Genomic DNA, 25,501 nt, shown 5'->3' with positions numbered 1-25,501 from the left:
GCATTGAGTTTTATTTCTCTGGTTTTGGTTTGCTTTTTTCTTCTGTTAGGCCCGGCGCAAAGAGGTTTTTATCCAGGAGCGATATGGAAGATTTAATCTGAGTGACCCATTTCTGGCTCTTCAGAGAGACTTTGAGGCAGGTGCTGGTGATAAAGAAAAGAAGCCAATATGCATGAACCCTCTGTCCGTTTTAGAAGCTGTTATGGCTCACTGCAGGAAAATGCAAGAAAGAATGTCGGCTCAGTTGGCTGCTGCTGAAAACAGACAAAAGAAGGTATCCTGCTGTTGACTTTTTCCTTTTCCCTCTCCTGATTTGTTCTTTCATGTCACTTTTTTAATTTGCATCTTTGTCTTGATTAACATTACGAGGGTTAAAATGTTGCCACTTAATTTTCATATAGACTGAGGTGCTGGTTTTTTGGTGATATTTTGTAGGCACACTTCATTTGTTCTGTGAATTTAGCTCTGTTTATGGAAAAAATTAAATATAACTGGTACAAGTTGATACAGTGGATATATAAGTAGATAGCTCAATGTAAGCTGGGATAGCATCATCACAATATATTTTTAAACCAATACCATTGGAGCCTTGAGGACTTATTGTTATTTTTGTTCTAAGCTGAATAGAGTAAAATAAATAATTTATTTGAATTTTATATTAGGTGGCTCTATTTCATAAATCAGTAAAAATGATTTATAACTCTAAAAATACTTTTTTGCATATTTAGAACATTTGCTGTAAAAAAGAAAATTCTTTTGGAACAAGTATGTTGCAGAAAAAACTGCCATATTGACAATAAAACAGCTTTCATTTTGAAAGTGAATGGTTGGTTGCATGTATTTCACCAATATGTAAGCTAAGGTTCCTAAAACCTAGCTAAAAATTAATATATTGATGGAGGAGGGTTTCTGAGAGGAAAGAGAGGAAAAAGTCATATAACAGATTAATCTAGACAAGATATTTTTGAATAAATAGAAAAAAAATGCTCTGTATGTGTTTAATCATCCTCACTGGGTATAAGATGGATAGAATGTCTTCTACTGCTGTGATACTGCTTTTTGGTGACTGTTTTCTATTGACTTTAAAACCCCCAAACAAAAAACATGCTAAGACAATTGACATAAAATTGATTTTGGTAATGATTGCTCTTTGGGAAAAAACATGGACGCAAAAGTACTGGAAGCTGCTGGAAATACGTGCTTAAATTAAACCAGTAAACATTTTGTTGTTACTTTAGCTCTGTTGTTTAGTTTAGTTTAAGCATCATTGCTCTGTTAAAACTTCAGGAAAACAGATTAAAAAGAAGAGAATAGTGCTAAACTTTATGTATGACATGTAAGTCTTCAAACAGTTTAGTGTGGAGTGAACTGTTACTGGTACATACCTTGCACTTCTTTCTGAGAACTCTTAAGTATTAATTTTCTTTCTCATATGCTTTTTCAGTAAATAGAAAAATAGGAAAGGGCAAGCAAGCTTACTTGTTCTGTCTGAAAAAGGATATTGGGAGAAACCCTGACACATCAGCCAGGACAGTTGAATTAGTTTCTTGTTTGAGTGCATGGCCACAAGTCTCTTCTTGTACGTAAATTCTTCATCTATCTCTGGCTTTTATCATAAGCACAGATACATGGACCTAAGATAGGCTCACATATTAAGATTATGTCAGTGTATTAACAAGTAAATTCAAATTTTGTCCTCTTTTTTGTCTTTTTTTTACCAAAGTCTATATCTCTAAGTCTGTTTGTACAGGAAAGGATGGTTTTGTCTTTTGCTTCCTAGAAGAATACATGAGCCTTTTTTTTCTTTAATTCTTAATTTTAAGGATTTGAAAACAAACTGCATATTGTTGAGCAGCTGTGTGCATGACTCTCTACTGAACTTACATCTTCCTCTTTTAAGCTCCATTAGAAATGCAATTTCTAATACAGGACACTCTTAAACTCTGTGGGTTTGTGGTGTATCTGTGGGTGTGGATGATGTATCTCTCAGCCATCTCCATTCATTCACAAACCATTCATTCATTTACCTTCCCTTAGTTCCACATTTCTATCTCTTCTTCATCTCTCAAATCCTTCTGTTGAAGAGGGTAATGAAGGTGTTTTGAGGGACTTAAAAAAATGTTCAACAAAGTAGTGTGACACAGTATAAGGAAAAGAAATCAGCCTAGACAAATGTGACGTAAATACAAGCCAGCTGCACCCCTTCCTCCAAGAGTGGTTCCTCCTTCTCTAAATGTGTAGTGCCCCTGCCTTTGTGTTTGGAATTGCTTCACTGTCCCACTCTAAATAATGAAGTCTGTGTACAGCTGTGTTTATTTTCTCTGGGTATTACTGAACTTCAAACAGACTCAGACTGAACTCTTATTCTGGGGGGGACTTAATATCTATGAATATAATTACCTTGAAAGTATTCTATGAATAAAATTTTTATTTGATCACAAAAATCAAGGCATAAAAATACACTAAAATGTAGAAAAATCAAGGAGGTGCACAAAGGACTGTAAGTCATAGCTTACCATATACAAACATCTAATTCTCAAATGTCATCTGTTTGTGTTAAGTCTCCATCCTCTTCCAGCTCTTTGAATGCTTTTCTTGGAGCTGCTGTGAAAATTAATTTTGAGTTTTCCTGGGAACGCAAAAGAGATCATCAAAGTGACAGTTCTTGATTTGTTGAGAGTTTGCAGAGGAGTTAGTATTGGGATGCATGCTCAAAGAAAGGCAAGTGTGGGTTGGAAAGGGCCTGTTGGTGTAATTTAGTCTAACCTTGTGCTTAAAGCAGATTATCATCATCAGTACATCTGGTCATCTGTGAATTTGTCTTGCTTAGTCATGAAAACCCCCAGGAATGGCAATACTGCAGCTTTTCTGCACTGGTGTCCTTGTGAAGAACTCTTTTCCAAGACTGAGCCTCTCAAAGGGCAAGGTTTTTTTTCTATAACCTTTTATTATGGAGCTCCACCTACCATTACCAAGAAGAATTTGACTCTTGTTATCACTGTAAGGGCCCTTCAAAATGAGGTTGCTGTTAGATTATCCCTTTATCTGTTTTTCACTAAACTATGCAAGCCAAGCTTCCTCAGCATTTTCTTACAAGGCATACTGTCTCTCACCTTTGAAGGGCCAGCCTTTGTTGGTTAATTCTTTGAGGGATGCTATTTTTTCTCAGTATCCTTTTTTACCCCTTTTCAAATCGTTCTAGGACACATTTCCAGATGTTTTTATTACTGATATGATACAGTGTAAGCATGTAGTGCATTTTTCAAAAATCAGGTTCTAGTTAGTTCATAAACTCATAAATAATTGTAGCTAGTTCCAAATCTGTCATCTAAAGGAAAAAACACTATGTAAATATTCAGAGGATTTTCCTATCCAAGATGATGCAGCCAAAAGAAGAACAAGAGGGAGAGACACATAGGAGACAATGTAAAATGAGAAAATAATGCTGCTTTTGTATTTTGAAATCAAATAGAGGATTTACATTTATATTAGGGATCCTTCATTTAGATGCAATGCTTACAAATAAGGTATTATAATAGTATGGTAAGCTGATTTCATGCCACTTATATATGAAAATCTGTTTGTAATTATTTGGAAGTAATGTAATTTCACAACACTTAATTAATAGAACCAGAACTTCATCTGAAAACAAAATAGCAGAATAACAAAGTATAGAAAGTTTTGACAAAAAATATTTTTGCTGTAATCTTTCTACATCTCAAAGCTTTAGAAATTGTATACATTTCCCATGATTTTTGAACCTATTTTAACAAATAAAGAAATGGTTGTATGCTCTGCTTGTTTTGAAATGCTAGTGAACCATGCAAATGCTGTTATATCCTTTGAAAACACAATGAAATCATTGAGAAAAAAATAAGGGTTTTTTTTTTCACTTGTAAACTATGATTGGGACCATTCCTAAACACAGTGTCATTTTAATAGCTTGTTAATTTAATTTGCAGCTGTACTTTCATTAACAGAACTGAAGAGATGTTGCTGCTGATAGAGTTTGCTTAGCAATGACTGATAATGCCATACCTTATTTTTAATTAGCAATGGCTATTAATGCCATACCCTATGCTGCTAAACAGGCTTTGAAGTATTTGAAACCAAGATGATGTTTAAAATGTAGATATCATTTCCCACAACGATTTTTTTCCTCATAGATGTTTTCTAAAATGGTGTATTTACATATTTTTGCATTGCTTTCCTAGAAGAGGTTCGGTGAATAAAAGCATAAGCAGTAGGCAAAATGAATTAGAGTCAATGACTATATGAATAAGGGGAAAAATTATTCTTACCCATTATCTGCATTTTGGTAGGTAGTTCTTTGATTCTAGCTTATAACATAGTTTATACATTACTGATGTCAATGAGACTTTCCACTATTAGTAAGTACAGGAAAACATTTGTGCTTGTGCCAAAAAGTTGGTCTTATTTATAAATGTTAAAACAAGATACAGGATACCAATTATGTTCATGATGGACTTAATCTGCTTCAGCTGGAGGAAGAGATAAAACCTAACCCTTTCATTTCTGGCCTCAAAGATCCTTTGCAAAGCTCATCTCTTACTTGTGTATGGTTCCTTTACTGAGATGACTTTATGTTACGTCTTATGTCGAATTTCTGGAGAACCGGTAGCTCCATCAATCAGGAGATGTGTTTAACCACTTTGGGGAGTCTCTCTGTTGTCAATGGAGGAAAGTAAAAGAGTTTACTTAGTTTCTGAACTGCTCTTCAGAGATGGCGCTCTCTTCGTTTTGTTTGTATAAGATTATATGCACTTGCGTTAGATATCATGAATCACCTTCCTGGTTTCATTTTAGTCACACTCTCAAAGATTAAAATATCAATGTCAGGTTAATACTAGGTTATTATGAAATGAGAATTGTTAATGAGAATTATATTCTATGTTTTCTCACAGTTGGAAATGGAAAAATCTCAGTTACAGAATCTTGAGCTGGAGCACAAAAAGCTATCTGCTCGTCTTGAAGAAGAACGTGGAAAGAATAAGCATGTAGTATTGATGCTAGTGAAAGAGTGTAAGCAGTTGTCTGGCAGAATTGTAGAAGAGGCCCAGAAACTGGAAGAAGTGATGTCAAAATTTGAAGAGGAAAAGAAAAAGGCTACTGAATTGGAGGAGTCTCTTGCAGCTGAGAAACAAAGGAGTACACAAATGGAAGCTCAAATGGAAAAGCAGCTGTCTGAGTTTGACACAGAGAGAGAACAGTTGCGTGCCAAACTTCATAAAGAGGAAACACACACCAGTGACCTCAGAGAAGAAAGAGATAAAATGATCAAAATGATTGAACAACTAAAAAAGGAGAATGAAAGTAAAGCTAATCTTTCTCAGAAAAATGGCGATAGGAGTCTTGTTTCTGTTTCAATTGAAACAGAAGAACCAAGTTCAAGAACTGTTGCCTGTCAAACAGATACTGTAATGATGGACAGTAGCATAGAAAATGCTAAGAAGTTGCCTTTGACTGTCTCTATAAAGCCTTCTACAGTGAGCCCACTAGTGTCTGGCAATACAAAAACGAATGTGTGTGCCAATGCAGCATTTGTGAAGCCTGTCATTGATCGGCAATCTTCATCTAGTGAGCTTGTCCCCCCCACAACTCCTGTTCTTGCACAGAATCAAAACAGGATTGAAGAAAATGGACCGAGTACAGGCTCATCCCCTGATTTATCAAGTAGCGCTTCCCCTTTTTCAAATAGTAATTCCCTTTGCACCCCTACCACACCAACTGCCACAGCTCAGAATTCCTCGCTTGCTTCATCTATACACAGTTTGCATTCACCATCTGCCAACACTGCTGGCCATCCAGGCCTAAATCCACGAATCCAAGCAGCTAGATTTAGATTTCAGGCCAATACAAATGATCAAGACCAAAATGGAAACACAACCCAAAGCCCTCCCTCAAGAGATGTATCCCCTACTAGTCGTGACAACCTAGTTGCCAAGCAGGCAGCTCGGAATACTGTTACCCAAGTTCTTTCAAGATTTACAAGCCCTCAGAGTAGCGCTCCATCACGGCCAGGGACATCACATTCAGTGGAAGTTGGCACTTACCCCCCAGTCGGTAGAGTGACTTTAAAGACTCCAAGTGTATCAAGAATTGACAGAGGAAACCCTCCACCTATTCCTCCTAAAAAACCAGGGCTTTCACAAGCTCCTTCTCCACCACACCCACAGCTTAAAGTTTTAATGGATAGTAATCGATCCCCAAATACAAGTGCAAAAACTGACAACAAAACCATGACCTCATCTCTTTCAAGTTCACCACAAGGAATCAGGGTAATAAATGAGGAAATTATTTCTAAGTCCTCACCTCAGCTGCCACCAAAACCTGCTATAGATTTATCTGTGGCACCTGCAGGCTGTGCCATACCAGCCATAGCCTCATCTCAGGTGGGTGCCTGGCCTTCCCACTTCCCTGGACTGAACCAACCTGCATGTTCAGAAAATTCCTTTGTCATTCCCACCACCATTGCCTGTAGCTCCTCCATAAACCCTGTTAGTGCTTCATCCTGTAGACCATGTGATTCAGACAGCCTCCTGGTAACAGCATCAGGTAAAGGGATTGATATGCTACAAACTGTCTCCCTCAAAAATAATGTTTTGGTTTTCTTTTATGTCTTGTTTGCTTTATCTTGTTGTAACTTTCTCTTTCTTGCTTTCTAGAAGCTAAAATTTTTGTTTATATTTTTTACACATTCCAGGGGCATGGGAATTCTTTTGCTGATTTAGTAATGTTATGAATTAGTTTGCTTCCTCAAGGAAGTCTCCATATTGAAGGCTTTTTTTAAAGATAAAGAGGACTAATGTTTAAATTAAGTGAGCTGCAGATTATAGTCTATTAAATAAATTCCTTTAAAAATTTATTTTATATATTTTTGGTTATGCTAGTATTTTGGACTTCAAAATGCTTTCTCAGCCTGAAATGATGTTTTGATTACCTCTGCAAGTGATCTTCCATGGAATATGTATTTTGTGCTCTGTGAGTTTTATGCCCTTTTAAAAAATAGGGCATAGCTGGGCCTATGGTATTCTGCTACAGCAGTAGATGGTTGCACATTAATACATGTAATTGCCTGTATAACAGTGCAGTTTCCCATATATCACTACATGCCTGTAGAATACGTTTCATTTTTATTTCTATTTTTCTATAGATCTTTTTTTGGTTGTAGGCTTTGTTAATACTCATGTATGGCATCTCACAGGTTTACTTCAACAAATATAGGCACAAATTCGCTGTTGAAAAGTTAAAATCTAACTTGATAATCTTAAATCTGGAGTCAATATGTGTATCTGCTACTCATTTTGCATTGTGGTGGGGACTAACTAATGTGCCACCAGCTTCACGGAATCTTCTTGGTGGCATTAAAGTGAACAAAGACAATACTGGTCTACGTTTCAGTGAATTATAGATCTCCTATAAACCTTTTTATTAACATATTTCCCTGCTGGGATCAGTAGCACTAGAACATTAGGTAGAAGCTCCTCTTTAGCTTGACTTGCACTGCAGTAAAAAAAAAGGAACACAGTTACGGAACACTTTAGACTTTCATCAGTGTTGAAGAATGTTTGAATTGTCTCAAGCTTTCAACAGTTATTCTCAGTTCAGTTATGGTACTTCAGTCCCTCATAACTCTAGTCCCTGCATCATAGTCTGTAGGGTATAAAAGCCCTGCACAGCCAATCTGCTTCCAACATGTAACCAACCACTTTCTCTTGGTAGCTGCACCACTAAAAAGTGAGTTAAACTCAAGCACCAGTCCTGGGGAAGCCATTCCAAAAACAGTCTGTGGCAAAATTGAGTGTGTATATATAGGAGATTCCAGGTTTCCTGTTATTAATCAATTTTTATTCCCATTTCACTTCACTGAAGACTTTCTATATGCATCAGGAGTAACCTGGTCATCCTTCTAGCATTTAGTTGTCACACCATGCTGTCAGAATCCTCTCTCCTTTCTGAACTGTGCCATAAAAATGTGAGCTCAGAAATTTTATCCTTCCCTTTGTCTACTACTCCTCAGAGTCAACAATACTGGGATTTGATTACTGCCTATTAGTTTGCTGTTTTTCATAGGGACGTCCTGGATTTTCATCTTAAATTCGTATTCCAAGATGAGTCTGGTTGCCATGTCAGATAGATCATTAGTCTCCCAGTATTTAAATCTTTTCCAAACTTAATTTGCCTTCAAGTGCTATTAGGCTCCATAACATAATTTAAAAATGATTTCAAGAACAAAATCTAAGATTTTATGAACATAGAACAAATTACTGGAAAAGTCAGCTTCTAAGTGAATAGTTTTTGTAGGCAAGACGTTGTCTTCCACAAATCCTATCAGCATGAATTAGGTGTATATAACAGTTAGTATTACATTAATTATCTGGTATTTGGTAATCATTTAAGATAGTTATTGATCATTCATTAGAAGAATAAGCTTTATACCTTAAAAGTGAAATTACTAGTGCCTTTCTTCATAACTCCATGTATTGTTTTTGCTTGAGTTGGTGCTTTGAGGTATTAACTATTTTCTTAGGAGAACAATCATTCTTTTCAATCAGACTCTGCCCCCAAATATTTAATTTGTGTTTCTTATGAAATGTGTGACCATTCTCAGAGAAAATTCTCAAAGATAGGACTTTTTGTCAAAAATTGTTAGTTTTTAAAAAATTTTTTGGCTTGTGTTCAGATTGCTTTCTTTCTCTAACTCCCTTCACTTGTTTTTGGGAGGCATGGAAATAGTTGTTGATTTAATTCCATTATAATCCTTGCTCTGAACATTTGATCTTAGTACTTTTTAAGTCACCCTGGTTTTTGGGAATATTTGCAATGGCAGGTGGGAAACATATCCCATGATCTATAGTTTGCAAAGAAAGATTGCTTAAACTCTACTTAGCTGTATGCAGTTTTATTTTATTACTATAGATATGTTATTTTAGTATTAGTTTACTGGCTACATACAGGCTCAAAGAACCTTAATAACTTTATCTGTAATATTCAAATAAATATTCAGGATAATATTATTTTAAATAATAATATTATTTTACCCCAAATAATGCTCGTATTTTATTGCATTTATTCTTTAATCTCATTTTTTTAATGTTTTTAAGGGAATATAATTTATTTTGGCCAAATGTTCTAGCAAACTGCAGAACTAAATAAATTTAGGGCAACAGATGTTATGCAAGTATGGAAAAACATTTCCTTCAAAATTTTATGCTAAGAAAATAATTATATTTTAAATATATATATGAAAATAGAAAGATAAATCAAATTTAATAGCACTAATTTTGTTAAGATAATGTGGTCAGTAATACCTGAATTCATGTCACTTATTCCCTTTTTTCAGCTTCTTTTTTAAGTATGACTTTTTTTGAGGTGAGAAACATCTAACAAACTACAAATACTGCTGAAACTTCCTTCCCATATCTGCATTTTCATGTCCTCTAGGCACAGAACCAGTTAGTTTTATTAGTGATCTGGTTGATTTTAATATGTTTTATTTACTTTTTTTTAGAAAATGTTCAGAATTTCAATTTTACATTCAGTTAAAGCAGAGCATGGTTAAATCTTACTCTTATTGTATAGTAAGCAGTGAGCTTCAATCAGATTTTTTTTATATTTTTAAGAACAGTGCCAAACAATTTTAACATATTAAAGAACATTGACAGAATCCTTCATTTTTATATTTTTTTGTTTGTCAGTTAATTCATGCTTGTTTCTTCTTATGGTGGAGTCAAAAGAATTGATAAAAACCTAATCACTAAAGTATTATTAATTTTAAGAGTTTCCTAGTTAGCTCAGATTGCTTTAGGAACAGAGCAACAGCCTGATTTTCAGTAAGGAAGTGTCTTGGCTCTAGGAAGAGGAACTGTTAAGAACAAACTTAAAATGGGCGCTCTGATCCTGTCACGGGCATTCTGCTAAAGTAATGTGGTCATATCTTTTAGAGATGGGCTATGGTACCACATGTTGCTCTTTTCATCCCTGGTAGGAAAAGACATGGGCCTTCATTAATGTTAAGCAGACTGCACATAGAGACATTACAATGAACATTTATGGCCTGATTCATAATCTGTGACAGTGTTTTCATTAACTTCAGCAGCCTTTGATCCGTGCCAAAATGCTTCTGCTCTGTTTGGATTTCTACAGTTCAATGGCTGTAAGACTTCAAAATGGAAACAAATGTAGGCATTTGGATTATCATACCCCTGGGATTTCTGCTTTCACTTTCTTCTTAGTTTTGTGCTTTCTGTGTTACTCTTCAATGACATATATTTTTTTTATTTTGCTCATTTCTATGATGATTGATTTATTCTCTCTTTACAATTGGCTTTGAAGATAAAAGTGTGTGTGGCAGGGGGGAGGGGGGGGGGGTGTGAAGGACTGATGTAAGCTCTGAAATTAACCATCTCACATTCTGAAGCTGATGCCAGAAGCTGTTTTTGTCTGTCCCTCTGCCCTTCATCACTGCATGCCCTACAAGCTTTCACAGGTGCTTCATATTTCCTAACTTTTTGCATCTGTAATGGTGTCCCTTATTTATTGGTATCTTCTAATGTTGGTGCATTTTGTTGGATGAATTGAATCTTACTATACTGCTTCACATTGATAATAGAATGTAAAGTTATATTTATGTTATTACTTATTTTTGTATCTTTTTCAGTAGAAGGTTTTCATTTAATGGTAACCTAGTATAACGAATTTCATCACTGAATTGCAACAACATATTTTTCTTTTCAAGGAGCTGAAATTAAAATTAAGATGTGAATTTAAAAAATTCCTTTCATTTTGGCATTTCTCTTAAGGATGCTTTAAGAACAAGCAAACAAACAAGCAAATAAACTACATTAAAAAATTGTGCTTTTTTCAAAAGGAAAGGAAACCCAAAATACTATTTATATAACCATAATTCCAGTGTAACTTAGATAAAGAATTTTAGTAACTGTAGTGCCACCTTGTCAATATCCACTATCGGTTAACTGCCAAAAGAAGACAGTAAAAACTACACAAGTACTATTTTAAAAACATTAATATATGTATAGCAAGAGGTGCAGCACAGTTAGTTTCAAAGAATAACAAAAGGCTGAAAAAAATAAAACCACTTTCACAATGGAAAGGAATACCAAAAGTTATTCTTTGAACCTTAGGGAATTTTGTAAGAGTTAACTGTTCTCAAATGTTGGAAGTTGAAGGTAATATATTTTTTTGCCACTTAAAGGGTACAGTTTACTTTGTATATTGCTTATTGGTTTTTTTAATAAACTTAAGAAAACCCTCAAAATCCTCTGAATAAAAATATTGGAGAATTAAATATTACTAAGAGTATTAATAATCAGAAGGTAACTTCAGAACTGAAGTTATAAGAAGATGTATGGAGTTAGTTTTACAATTTATCATTGGCTTAAATTTGGATTTATAAGGTAACTTCATAGCTGCAGTGATGACTTCTTACAGTGAATACAAAAAAAGTAAGTTTAATAAGAAGCTAATAATACTCTGGAAATACTGAAAATTTGTTTCCTTCAGATACTAAACTAGTAAACTTAATTTAAATTGACAAATTTAGCTTACTTTAGAAACAAATATGAAAATACTCCAAGCTTTTTTTGTTGTTGTTGTTTTTTGAACTGGAATCAAACTATGTATTCTTCAGTGGTACTGCTCAGGTGATGAATTCTTGTGTAAGCCTTGATGTTAACTAAAATGTATTGAGATCTTACAAGGTACCCAGTCTGTTGTTTCTGTAGAATTCTTTTGGGAATTTCTGCATTTCATTTTGTTTTCCAAAATCTGAAGCAGATCATCCCAGCATGGTAGTGCTGCTACCGCATACTTTCTCTAGTTCAACATGTTGGAGGGTGGATAGCACTTAGCTTGAATGGAACTGAAGCCCTAAAGCTCTTTTTCAGCCTCAGGCATTGCAAAACTGCATTAAAAGCTGCATAAACTTGCTTTGTATTGTCAGATTTCAGCCTCATATAGTAGCCTATTTGTGGCCATAGAAGACAGTTATTTATTCAAGAGAGAAATATAATGCATGTTTTCTAAAGGTAATAGTGAACATATGAAAAAAAAACCCCAACCTTTCTCCTATTTTCTCTTGCAGTCCTTGATCAAGGAGGAATGCACAAAATATTCCATGCCTTATGCAGCAAACTTCATATTCTTAACAAAGTCCCTCCTAAGCTGACAAATAGTCAGCAGAACATTTAACCACAACTCCTAAGCTTTCGGAGTTTTGGATTGAATATTCTTTGTTAATGGATTGACTTCAAAGCTTTCAGACATAAATTTATATAACCTGTTATTCATTCCCACTGGAGCATTTTATAATGTATTGTTAAATATCACTGAGTAAAAGGAACGTTACCTTAATGAGGAGTTCAATAATAAATGTATTTACTTCTGTATTGTTTGTGTAAATGATTTCTACATGTTTTTTCAAACTTATTGAAAGGCACCTGAAGTCACTAAGGGCCCTCTGTGCAATTTATCTTTGTAAATACAAGTGAGTTATATAAATACTAAATATATACTATTATAATATAATACTAGAGTTTGCATTAAGACTATAAAGAGGATAAAATTATATATGAAAATGAGCACTTTGTTTTGAAAACTTTTCTATCGATACTTTATTTGAATATGCTGGGAAGATTTTTTTAAAGTAAAACTTGCCTAAAACTTCTGTTAGTTTTGTAATTTCAATTATATAAAATTTTTTGAGACATCCAGCTGCTACTACAGTTCATAAAAAGTTTCACATTGACCTTTTGTAGTGAAGTCCAGTTCATTTGTATTAACAAGTGTCACCCCTGAATGCAATTTTTATTCTTCAGAAGACCTTCTAATGTATAGACAAAGCATCATCATAAAATTTTGCTAAACTAATAAATGCATTTTGTAGATACTTCTTAGTTCTTAAAAGAACACAGAAAATGCAGTGCTTTATTTGTGTCTCTAACTTCTGTTGCTTTAACTCACAGGCTGGTCTTCCTCCCTAACCCCTTTGTTAACAAGTGGTGGTCCTGTCCCCCTGGGTGGCAGGCCCACCCTTCTTCACCAAGCTGCTGCCCAGGGAAATGTCACTTTATTATCAATGCTGCTTAATGAAGAAGGACTGGACATTAATTACTCTTGTGAAGATGGCTATTCTGCCTTGTATTCTGCTGCTACGAATGGACATACAGGTAAATGATACTAAGGTCTGTTATGGCATCCATGTAAAATAATGAAAGCTTACTTCCTAAGTTTTTAATATTCAGTTAGGTCAAATGCATTTTTCTTAAAAATGTGAAATTGAAAATGAAATATATAGATTATATGACCAAAGTCATGATATATATATAAGCAATGCTTCTTGAGGCAGAATTTTTGAACTCAGCGTTTGAAACACAGAAAATTGGTAGTATTCTGCAGGAACATCTGTTCTATTTCTCCACTCCCTTCATATAAAAAGCTACCAGATATTATCACCCCATATTCTGTGAGAAACTAAAGATCTTTTTTAGCAATGGGAACTTGAAAGAAAGAACTTCCCTCTACAGGGATTAAGCAGCAAAGAATAGGTCATCACCAGGGTTTTGGTCTTCTGCAGCAGCAGTGAAAAGGATGGAAGATCATGTCAGAATAGTGTGTTACTTGGGAAATAAAATGAGCTGTCTTTATTTTTGAACTAAATGAAATAGCCTTCATTTGTTACCTAGGCTCTCCTGCGAAAATGAAAAGGTTTTTTTTCCTTTCCTCATGACCCCAACCCTCCTCTGTATTGAGGAAGTAGCATTTCTGAACCTTTCAACAGTCAGTCTTCGTATTTTATGAATATATTTATGAAATGCATCACGTATGTTACTAGGAGATACGACTTTCATGAATACAAACTCCAAGCAATAATTTTCAGACTTCTAACACAAGGCTCTCAAACAGCAGTTTCTTTTAAAAGTACAGTGCACATTATGATAGCTTTTTCTACCTATGTAAAACCTTCCAGATTCTTATATTTCAAGTTGTATCACTATGCTGTTTTGGATACTAAAGATGAATACTAAAGCGATACCAATGGCAAATATTCCATTAATTTTTAGTAAAGTCAAAATTTTATTTCAGAGTCAAAGGAGGAACATAGTCCCATTAAAGCCACTACTTTCAAGAGTACTTTGTGGTTTTATTTAACAAAATATTTGTTAGTGGCACAATTAGAAAACCCTGATCTCGTGTTCCAAATAGCACTTAGAGAGACTATTTCATAATTTTTCTCAAGTATTTTAAAAATAAAACTAAAGTTAGGATACAAAATCCACAGATAGGCAGATAATGTACATTTTTCTGACATGTTCAGGGTTAATTTTGCTACCAGGCATAGAGGAGGAATTTTCCCTTTGCTCAGAATGGTGTATTCTTCTTTGCTTCCTAGGTGCTACAGGTATTTTTTTTTTAGAAACATCCAGGCCTTTTCACCTGAGATTCTTTTTTGTTGCCAAGACCTTTAAAATAGAAAAAAGGTACTTTTTTTTTTAACTTTGGTGATTTTTTTCCTTTTTTCAACTTGTTATCTGCAGTTTTAAGAATCCAAGGTAATTATATTGTGTGGATTTATTATTCTCCCCTCACTGAATGGGTGTTTGGTGTATTCATCTAAGCTTACATCCATTTCTTATTGCTAATGTTTGTCAGCAACCGTAATTGACCCAACTCTTCTTTACTTGTCTTGTATTCTAAAATTGCTTCAAAGCAAATACCCTGATTTTCAGTTACGGTTACTGAGCAGCTCTTACTGGCAGCAAAGGCAATTTGATTCCTTGTTTTATTGTCAAAATTTCAAATAAGAAAGACACATGACAGAATTGTGAAAACACAAAAACAAACCCAAACATATGCATATGCACCCTGTAATTGTTTAGTATCTTTTATTTTCTGAGATAAAAACTGTATTACAGAGTTTATAGTGTTGCTCTTCTATTTATAGTTGACGGGATGTGAAAAATACTTTGTTGTACAAATCATCACATTTCAGCAACTAAATGTATTGTGTGAATCCTGAATGAGAGAATCACACAACAGCAGTGTTGATGTCTCCTTAATAAATTATATGAAAATTGAAAGTTACAGATTTATAATGTTTTGGGAGAAAGATTTTTGTGCTTAACTTTATTATATAGTCCTTTTTCATTATTTGTAGTTTGTTCTCAAGTGAGTGGATATATGTAGCAATTCAAAGTGGAGACTTGTTTTTAGAAGTTACTTATATAGTCTTAAGAAAGGGTGTATAGAAATAAATATTTTTTAAAGTCCTTTCTAATACCTTTTCTTAACCAGCCAGGTGGAAAGAAATGATACTGGTGTCATTTCAGGATAAAATAGTTTATTGTTCAGATTTTTCAGTGTCTTGAGTAGTGTTGCCAATGGTAAGTTTCTGAGGGTTTTTTTCCTTAGAATCACACGATCACTTAGGTTGGAAAAGACCCTTCAGATTGTTCAGTCTAACCATAAGACTTAACACAAGCCTATCCTTGTGGGTGATCACACCATGATTTAATTTATTGAGAATATTTTTAAAGTGGACTTAGTGACTAAATGGATTTTGAGATTTTTAAGTCAACTAACCAGATTTTCCTGTTTCTCCTGGAGAAGATTTCACCAGAAAAAATAGTAACTTTAGAATTGATAAAAGCAAGTATGATGAGTACCTCCCTTCAGAAACACCGTGTTTGGGAGATTCTGAGAAGAGTGGAAAGCAAATGATCCCCACACATTTCCAGTGAAGAAATAGTGTTTGAGATGTGTAGATAGCTTGAGAGTGGTAGAGCACATTGTAACCAGCATGGTGGCAGCAGCTGTTATATGCTCTCAGCCCATTCTGTAGAAATTGAGTTACACAAGAAAAGAGCACTGAAATATTCTGTCCTAATCTGTCCTAATTGCAAAATGTTTAGCTTTCCTGTTTGGAAACAGTTGCCTTTTGAGAGCTGCCGCAGAGGGTTTTTCCAGCACATGAAGTTAATAGCAGATGCTTTGTTTCCACCACACACTATCCCTAATTCTGTAGGTCTGAGAGAAATTCATGTAAAAATATACGTTTTCTTTGTATTTGAATGGACATGAGGAAACTGTTAATTTCATTATTTAACCACTAGTTTGGGATAGCTGAACAGGTTGTTTTATCAGGCTGTCTTGGTTTGACCATTAGCAAAGAAGGAGCCACTTCAGGTCTATTGTACACTTAGTAACAGTAGTTCTCTTAGCTGATAGATCTCCGTAGCTTTATGATGTTGCAAATCCTGACTGTTCTCTGCCATAAAGAGGTTGAGAAAGACAAAATTAAACAGTAAGAGTTTCTGAATCCAAGAGATGTGGAGAAAATAATATCCTTTGGACTCAGCTATGTGCTAATCATATGCATTTATGGTGTAATCGATTCTCTTCTATCCTGAGTATTTGGAGGCTGTGGCACCCTGATTGATAGGAAAAAACTGGAATATGGGAAGTAGAAAGGAGTGAGGTGCAGAAACATACAGCTACATGGAGTCAGCTTTGTCAAGCCACCGGATGTATCTGCATGATGTTTGCCAACACTCTGGAAGAACTAACTACCCAGCTGTGGAGGAGAGCAGTAAAGTCTCCAGGTGTTTGTCCTAATTTGCTTCCATGTTTTGCTTTTGCTTTGACCAAAACTTTTGACCTAGTGGCACCAATGTCTGTCTAGTGCCTACCCTTCCACCTAGTACTCCACACTGCTGATTACTTCTATGGCAGACCAGTGTGAACTGGAGTGAATGAGCCTGGATTGACCCAAATTACCCTTCTCCAAATCCCAGTAAAAAGTGCACCCAGAAAACCCAGGCTTCTTGGAGATAATTGCTCTTTCACTTGATATGCCACCAGAACAGGTCACGTAGAGCTTACTAGCTCACGTGTTCTGCCTTGTGAAAGTAGCTGTATTTCCTCATGGTCACACTTACACCTAAGAATAAAAAGCTCTTTTCAGAAGCAGTATTTTCACAGAGATAAGCTTCATCAGAAACAGTATTTTTACAGACATAAGCTACCACCTGAATGATCTGCCAATCAATACGTGTGAATTAACCATGCCTTTCTAGAAAGGTGGTCTTGTTCTGTGTGTTCATGGCTTTTGCATGGCTAACATATGCTTTATGAACAAACAGCAGAGTATTCCTGCCAAATACTTGAAACTGCTAGGTGAAAATTTTTTCAACATCCCTCATAAACTTTAGAAGTATTTTAGGATGTTAAGCAGAAATCTGTATTTTCAAGTTAATCATTTAATATAGGACTGGGATTGACAATGGAAAGAAGAAAAAAAGGTCATTCTTAGCAGAGTATTTTTGTGTTAAAAAGTGAATGAAAAGATAACTTCATTTTAAGTGGTACTATCTTACAATTGGAAGGACTTGGTAAGTTAGTTAACAGAGAGTTTCTTTATGACTTAAAAAAAAATTACAGGTCAAGTCCTGGTAACTTACTGTGACAACCAACTTTACAACAACAACAAATTTCATGTCAGATTACTTATTTCAAAAGTAAAGAATCCTAATTTATAAAATAATAACTTAGAATATTTTAAAATCCTGCTTCTTAATGTTAAATTATTTATTCAATCAACTCCATGACATCTGTACTAGTATTTGAAAAAATTGTAATGGGAGTAAATACATTGAAGAATTGTTTAGACCAGTCAGATTTCTAAGTAGTTCTTAATATATTTTTCTGATATCCAAGTAGTTCTTAATAAATGTTTCTGATACCTAGAGTTAAACTTCACTAGCAGAACTTGGCTTCAGGATTTTACCGAGTGCTGGAACAGCATGCATTAAGCTTGCTCAGAAATCAGGTCAGGAGTTTATAATTGGTGTTGTAGCTGAGCTTATTTTCCAAGTAGTAGTTTCAATTACAAAAGACTTGTTTTATTTTGGTCTGGAGCCAATTTCAAGAATGAGGAACAGATCAACTGTTTTCTTCAAAGTTAATTGCATCAAATGATATTCCAATTTGTGGATGAAAAGCAGTCTAATTACTATGTAATTAATTATCTTAAATTAGCTGTAGGGATGATGGAATCAGGCTGGTACTATTTTTAGGATGTCATTTTGGAACTATATGAATGGGAATGGTTTGGGGAGGTTTGAGTTTGTCAGCTTATTTTATTTGTCATCGCAATCACAAGTCAAAGTGTCCTAAAACAAGACTGGCCGGCGTGTTGCTTGAGTTATGTGTGGCTTGTGAACATCTCCCCTGTGGCTGTCATATTTGTCACAACTGCCAGTAGGCAGTGATGCCTGTAGGGACTCCTGGATAATTCAGATCCCCCACTTTGGAGGTAAAATAGCTAATACTGTGGGAGTTGCCTGTAGTGGGCATTTATTTGAATCCCAGCAGAACCCAACCCAAACCCTTTTTGCAAAATGGTGGTGATGCCCCCGGGAGACAATTCTCATCTCTCTCCTACAAACTTCTTCCTGAGCTTTTATTTCAGTCCCCTAAGGTGTGATGTGTAGTCCAAAAGACTGGCTGATTGTTGCCCCTTGAGCAGACTTTAGCCTCTGGTAGTTTTAACCACTTGTTCTTGTTGATTCATTCTATGGTTTTGCTCCATTTATAGACTGTGTGAGATTGCTGCTGACTGCAGAAGCACAAGTTGACGCTGCTGATAAAAATGGCTTTACACCCTTGTGTTCAGCAGTTGCTAAGGGACATGTCAAGTAAGTGAAGCCTTTAAGATTTTGCCTGTCAGCTGTTACTCAATTTTATATTCTCTTTACATTATATACTTTTTTCATTACATTACTGTTGCATTCTTATGTATTTAAGTATAATTTATTGAAAGCATCTACTTAAATTCATGTTCTTAGGCCATTCTGATTTGAATATTTTCTATTTGTTTTGTTTCCAATTTCAGCTCTTAAGGTTGCTGAACAAGTATTCTTACCAATTACAGTGTGGTACTGGTCTACACGGGCACGATACCTCTGAATTTCTTAATTTTCTTTGCGTTATCAGCCATAGTATGGGATTAACAGAGAAAGGAAGAAGGAAATAATTTTTGCACTGATTTTTTCAAGCATAGAAAATATGAGTATCATATTCAGAGGCAAAAGAACATCTGAGTTTTCTCCTTAGTGATATAGGATCAAATACCTAACACAATAAGACAAGGTTTTTTGAAGGTTTAAGTTTTTTTGTATCAGTAACTTTGAAAAACGGAAAATTATGTACAAGTCAAATAATATTACTAAAAACATTTTTCAAAATGTAATTAGAATAATTTATATCATAGAATCATAGGAAATAGAACTGGAAGTTGGAAGCAACTATTAAATAACTGTTTCCAGAGCAACATTTTCCAGAGAAAATTATTACAAATTCAAAAGGCTTTAAACAGAATTACTAAGAATTCTTATTACAGAATTTACCTTTGTTTTACATATCTTTGCTTTTTTTAATCTTTCTGATTCTTTTGAAGTTTAAATTTTGTTATTTTTAAGGATTTTACTCTAGTACAGTCACACACAGGAATCAGTCTTTGAGTGTTATACTGTGATAGCCTCTGACCCCACACTGAGGAAGAGTGGGATCTCTGTTCTTCTGACTGTCTTCCATGAGTGTATAAGAATCTTCAGAGATTCATGCCACTTCTTAGAGATTTCAAGCTCATCAACTAATGGTTATTTTTTACTGGAAGTCTTACTCCAGAGGTAGCAGATGCCCACTTGGTGTTTTGAGCACAGAAATATGTATCTAGTTAAGTGTTTCAGTGTTTTGCATAAAATCTGTAAAAAATATGTGTGACTTGACAAGACAAACCCAAAATACACCCTTCATATTCTCTCACTAAAATAAATACCTTAACACTTCATTTAAACAGGAAGCTATTTATTTCCCTGACTTACCCTCACAACACTTTGCTGTGTGTCATCTGCTGTGCTGTGATATTGCAGGCTTTATATGCTTTTTGCCTTAGAGTTATGTAATATGATATCTCTAAACACTTTTTTTTGCTTTTACTTTTCTAGATACTAAACATGAACTGAATTGTAAAATTGAGCGTGGAATAATGACAGGGCTAGCCAGAAATGTCAGGGAGACTACAAATGGTTCAGGCTGTTTGATTTGTTGATTGTTTCAAAGTTCAGGAGCAGAAAAAAAAAAATCTGTAATAGGTGGAATTTGGGGCAACAGTATTGTCTGTCTCCTAATGCAGGGTTAATGACAGCACTAAACTGCTTTCAATTGCACATGAGGTGTCTGTCATAGACTTGCTAACCAGTCCCCTGTGACATCTTTATTAACCTTGTTCCTGAGCCAAGACAATACTGTTGTTCTAACTCTAGTTATGTAGTCAGAAAAAAAACTCTATTTTTTTGTGGCTAGTCTAGTAAATCACCAGATCAGTAACTGGTTTTAGGAGAAACTTCCAGAATAATTTCCCATGTTGTCCAGGCCAGTTCCCTGAACTTGAGGTGGAAAGTCAATGTAGCTTTTTGAGATTCACCAAACACAATGTAAAACACGAAACCAGTTATTTGTAACCTAGCAGACTTTAAAACTCAGTCTGGATTTGCTGTATGGAAATGTCTTGTTATGAGCCCTTCTTAAGATGATTTTTGTGACTGTATGGTTAGGATGTATGCCTAACATTCGTTGAGGCAGAACATTATTTTTATTTGTATTTTTTTTCTGTTCAGTTGAGAATTTTTGGAAAGCATAGCTAAGTAATTCATATCAATGCTATCTGTTTTACTCTTCTCTAAAACTGTGCATTTTACCTTGAACTTAACTGATTTTCTGACTGAATAGAAACTTATCAAAAGGCAATTTTCTTAAATAATTGTGATTTTTTTTTTAGTATGTAATTTCTTATATCCTTACATTCTTATGTGTACCTTACCTTGTTTTAAATATTTTGTCATAGTTTTGTTACAGAGTGATCTCCTAATCAGTAGTTATTTGGCATTGCGTTAACTGCTTTGAGGCTTTATTGTTGATATGCTTTCTATTTTTATGGACTGATAAATACAGAGCTGGAGAGCTGGGAACTTATCTTTATTAACAGTGCTTGTTTGAACTGCAGAGTGAATTGACTGGCATTAAGATTTTTCTGAGGTCTTAAGTGTTCTTGAAAAGCTGGGTTAGGGAAGGGAAAGGTGCCAACCCTGGCACAAGAATTGGGAAAAAAACTGAACCTACTGCTACAGGGTTGTGAGGAAGTACAAGATCTTGGATCTGAATGCCAGCTTCAAGTTAATTGCTCTTCAGCAGTCCATTTAGTCTTCCATCTTCCATAACCCAGTAGCTGCCACCAATACCCCCCAAGCCATCCTTCTGTAGTAGCCTCCATTCAGGGATCTGAATGGTAGGTACTGCCACAGCTGTTTTGCTGTCTCCACCAGGTTACTTTCCTAGACAAATGTCCATTTTGCTGGTAAAGCTAGTCCTAGTCCTTCATTTTATTTTTTCCCTTTTCTTTTTAAATCTATTTTAAATATCAGTAGTCAGAAATGTTTCTTTTTTTGCTCAGCTGAATGTTTTTCTTAAGCAGCTGTCATCAAGTTTTCATCAGTCTTGTGAAATTCAGTGTTTTACATTCACAGTTTTTAAATGCAGTTACAGTAGTTTAAGATTTACATGTTGAAAGTAACCTGTCTTTATACATGTGTACAAAATTATACTTTATACTTGTATATATGGGTTGATCACAGGTAGATCTGTATCTGTAAAATCAATATTTAAAATATTTAAATGTCATAAGTTATAAAGAGGTGTTGGATGTCTAACATAAGACAATTTTATTGCTTTATTGTTTGCTGTAGATGTGCAGAATTATTAATTATGTATCAGGCTGATATTAACCATGCTGCTGAAAGAGGACAGACACCTTTGTACCTGGCCTGTAAAAATGGAAATAACGATTGTATTAAGCTATTGTTGGAAGGTGAAGCAGATCGAACAGTAAAAACCAGTGTAAGTTAAAATAGTTTGTAAAGTTAAAGTACCTTGTATAGTACTGAATATTAACATTAAAATATTTATTTAAACTTTTCTTTAAAGCTGGAATAAGCCAAATAATTTGAAATCAGTATTTTGTTATTTTCATCATACTTTCTGGGGTTTTTAAACTTTATATTGTCTAAAATCTCCTAAATGATGTGACTTTCACAGCATTTGACGTATTTCAGATTCCACCGGCAATTTGCTGCAACTTTTCTCCAGCACTGGATTTGTAAAATGAAACTTTTCTGTTTTGGCTTATTTTTAAGGTGGAGAAGTGGAGATAGGCATTTTGCTTCCACTTTTTATGTTAGAGTGCCTTATTGTTGTCCTTGAAGGGACAACACCCCAAAACTTTCTTGCCAGTCTTGTAAACTTTCATATATCGCAAATGGCAGAATATGGCAAAAAAAAAGTCATATCTAGAGGAGAAAGGGAAGAGGACTGTCTCAAAATCAGTACCTACATATTGCCTTTTTCAGGTGCTTTTCTAAAGTTTTTCTTAAAGTCTGATGTCAGTAGATTCTCATGACAATAAATGTGGGTTTTAGGCCATCCCAAAATACAGCACAAAGAGTAGTAGCTTCACAGAACGTTCTACTCCTCCTATAATTATTACACTAAATTTTTTATGATTCATTTATTTTGCATCTGGAAAGTAAATTTGACTTGCAGTGAGAGAAAGTTGTGATGTCAAAACAGTGAAACTGACTAATAAATGTATCAATGCAGCATGAAACTATTGATAGTTGGAATAATTTTTGTTTGATGCACAGGAAGGAAGCAGTTTACTAACAGCATGTAAGCACTGTATCACTTAGACTTTTCTAAAAATTTTGAAGACTTCATCTGTTGGACTGTCCTTGGAGAAAACTGTAAATTTTTTTTCCGTTACATTTTCTTCCCTCTCTTCCACCCAAAACACATACAAGCAACTCTGTTTTCCCAGAGGATTATTGTGTCACTCTTGCTTGTCTTCTTAATTTCCAGGCCGAGCCTTCCATTCAGATTCTTTGCTGATACAAGTCTACAGACATTTTTCTATGTGTTTGGTGGCAGTGTGCTTTTCGATTTTGTTTTTTTTTAGGATGGCTGGTCACCAATTCATGCAGCAGTGGATTCTGGTAATGTTGAAAGTCTCAAGCTCCTTATGTACTATGGGGAGCCGAACGATGGGAACTGTTTGATGGATGCAGAGCCTAATTTAGACTACTTTGATTTGGAGAAGAGAGAAGATGACTATAGCAGTAGAGTAAAGCCTGTTGTTTCTGCAGATCTCATCAACCATGCTGACAAAGAGGGTTGGACTGCTGCCCATATAGCAGCATCAAAAGGCTTTAAGGTTAGTCTGTGTGAACAAGTTACAGTAACCGGATAGAATTTAGGCAAGATAAATCCTTTTTTATCTTTGAAGAATTACAACTTAGATGTCAAGTCTTAAGTTGTTACCTAGTTTATAGGCCAGCTTGATTTAACAGAGATAGACCTCCAGCAGACAATTAATCCCAGAATCCAGGTGTCAAATGGAGTGAATTGTCATATTTAAATGTCTACTTCTTATGGCGCATTAATAAAAAGAGGAAACATCATTACTTGAGATGCAGATTTTCAAAGTTACAGTGAGGTGAATCCCACCCTGAATGCCAATTCATTGGATGTCATGTGCTTATAGATAGTTTCCAGTTACAGGTAGGAATGATTTAAATTTAACTATGAACAATAGTTCCTCTGTGAAGGAGGGGAGAAGAAGAAATTTGAGAACCAGACTAGTGCAGACATACATTGTTTAATTTATTATTTTGAGCAGCCTTTTTAGCAGGGAATGAAACATTTTTGTGAGGTTGGGATAACTGATGACGTGGAGGATGACCTGACAGGTCCTACTTATGACAAATAGGAAGATTTCTGGAAATCTAATATTACTTGAAGGTTTTGACATCAGAAGCTATGCACTTCTAACACTGACTGTTTAAAGAACTTCTTTTTATATGGTAGCTGTCAGTCAGATTTTACTGTGAAATTTTTACCTAGGAAGAAAATAGAGGGTGTTAACCACAGAAGAGAATGAATTTTAAGAAAATACAGCCCAAGACTTAAAAAATCAGCTTGTCTTTACATGCCTAGTTCAATACCTGTCATTATGTTTGCTTTTTTTCCTGGTAAATTTACTATGATATGTTCAAAATAGACACAGATTTAAGATTCAGTTTAAGTTACGGTTTTTTAGGGACAGCCACTGCTTACTCAGCATTTTGCTTTACAAAGTCAGTGTTCCATTACCAATGTCTGTTAGGCAGGTGCAGGTTCTTATTCCAGTTTCCACTCATATCAATTTAGATGGAGTTTAAGGTATTTGCTATAGTCTGCAAATACCTAAATAATGTGTAGTATGTTGGCTCTTCCTGCAATAATATAATCCTTGGGAACTTTGAATATAGGTTCATTTGCTGTCTAAAAGCTGCTTTGACTAGGTGATCTCTCTGAAAGTTCTGACACTGGAAGTCTTCATGTATGTCTTTCATGAATAACTCAAGGGTTTGAGTTTCTAAGCACATTCCAAATCAGCTGTTTAATAAGATCTCCATTTGGGGTTGAGGGGAGTCTCTTAGGTGATGAATGCAGTATAGAGCTGGCAGTCAGACTCCTGCTTTTGCTGTTGGAGACTGTATAAAATTGTATTTGATTTAATGCATTTATTGACTTGAGATATGTTTGGGATACTTAGAAGCTAAAAAAGCTTAATAGCCATCTCCAAGTACTGTTAACACTTCAGCTTCATTCTCTAATCCATTACGTACGCTGCATGTCATTCATTTCAGTGCATGATAGCTGCATTTAAGCAGTGCTGACACTTGCATTCTTTTGTTTTGAGATGGGTAGGTGCCATTCTTTACAGATTAATTCTGCTAGGACATCTGAGCTGTTATTTCATAGGCAGAAGAGACAACAAAAATCCTCATTTTACTAAGGAAATAAGCTTGATTTCTTTGTTCTGTCCCACTTCTTTCTGCTTTACTTCCCATTTTCAGCCTCACAGTTCAGTCCTCAGCCTTCTGCTGTTCTGCTCTTCATTGCTCCCATTTGAGAGATAGTGTTAACAAACTAACCTGGCAAGAAAATGCGGGTTTTTTCTGCTTGATTTCCTTCTGGCAAACTTAGTGAACTAATCTTTTTTTTTTTTAAGTAGTTGGAGGTGCTGTAACTACAGCCTGGTGAAATTTCACCTCACAGGCAGATATACCTTGAATGACTGCTGTATTTATGAAAGGTCTCAGGGTGTCAGATATACTGACAAAAGTTTCTGTAGAACAGCTACAAAACAGGTAACACTATGCAAACCTGCAACTAGGCACTGTTCTGCATCAAAATACTCAATAGCTGCTTCTCTGTGTTTTTAAGGTTTGGTTTCCCTGCTATGGTTAACCCCAGATGTTATCAATACAGTATTAACTAGTGTAATTTCTGTTGGTTTCTCTTTTTT

At 35.1% G+C, this 25,501-nt stretch overlaps 1 protein-coding gene across 1 annotated transcript in view; it reads left to right on the top strand.

Annotated features, from left to right (window-relative positions):
• Positions 1-25,501, top strand: part of CTTNBP2 (cortactin binding protein 2) — an 81,511-nt gene that overhangs the window by 30,101 nt on the left and 25,909 nt on the right. Inside the window, 6 exon segments of the mRNA XM_042018092.1 lie at positions 50-274; positions 4,926-6,576; positions 13,005-13,208; positions 18,635-18,734; positions 21,843-21,993; positions 23,108-23,362. Of these exon segments, the coding sequence (XP_041874026.1) occupies positions 50-274; positions 4,926-6,576; positions 13,005-13,208; positions 18,635-18,734; positions 21,843-21,993; positions 23,108-23,362 (2,586 nt within the window).

Source organism: Corvus kubaryi, unplaced genomic scaffold (genome assembly GCF_017639235.1).
Source record: "Corvus kubaryi isolate FWS band 111438036 unplaced genomic scaffold, C.kubaryi_AGA036_p1.0 137, whole genome shotgun sequence".
In the NCBI taxonomy this organism is placed as follows: domain Eukaryota; kingdom Metazoa; phylum Chordata; class Aves; order Passeriformes; family Corvidae; genus Corvus; species Corvus kubaryi.
This window is presented reverse-complemented; position numbering and strand designations above follow the sequence as displayed.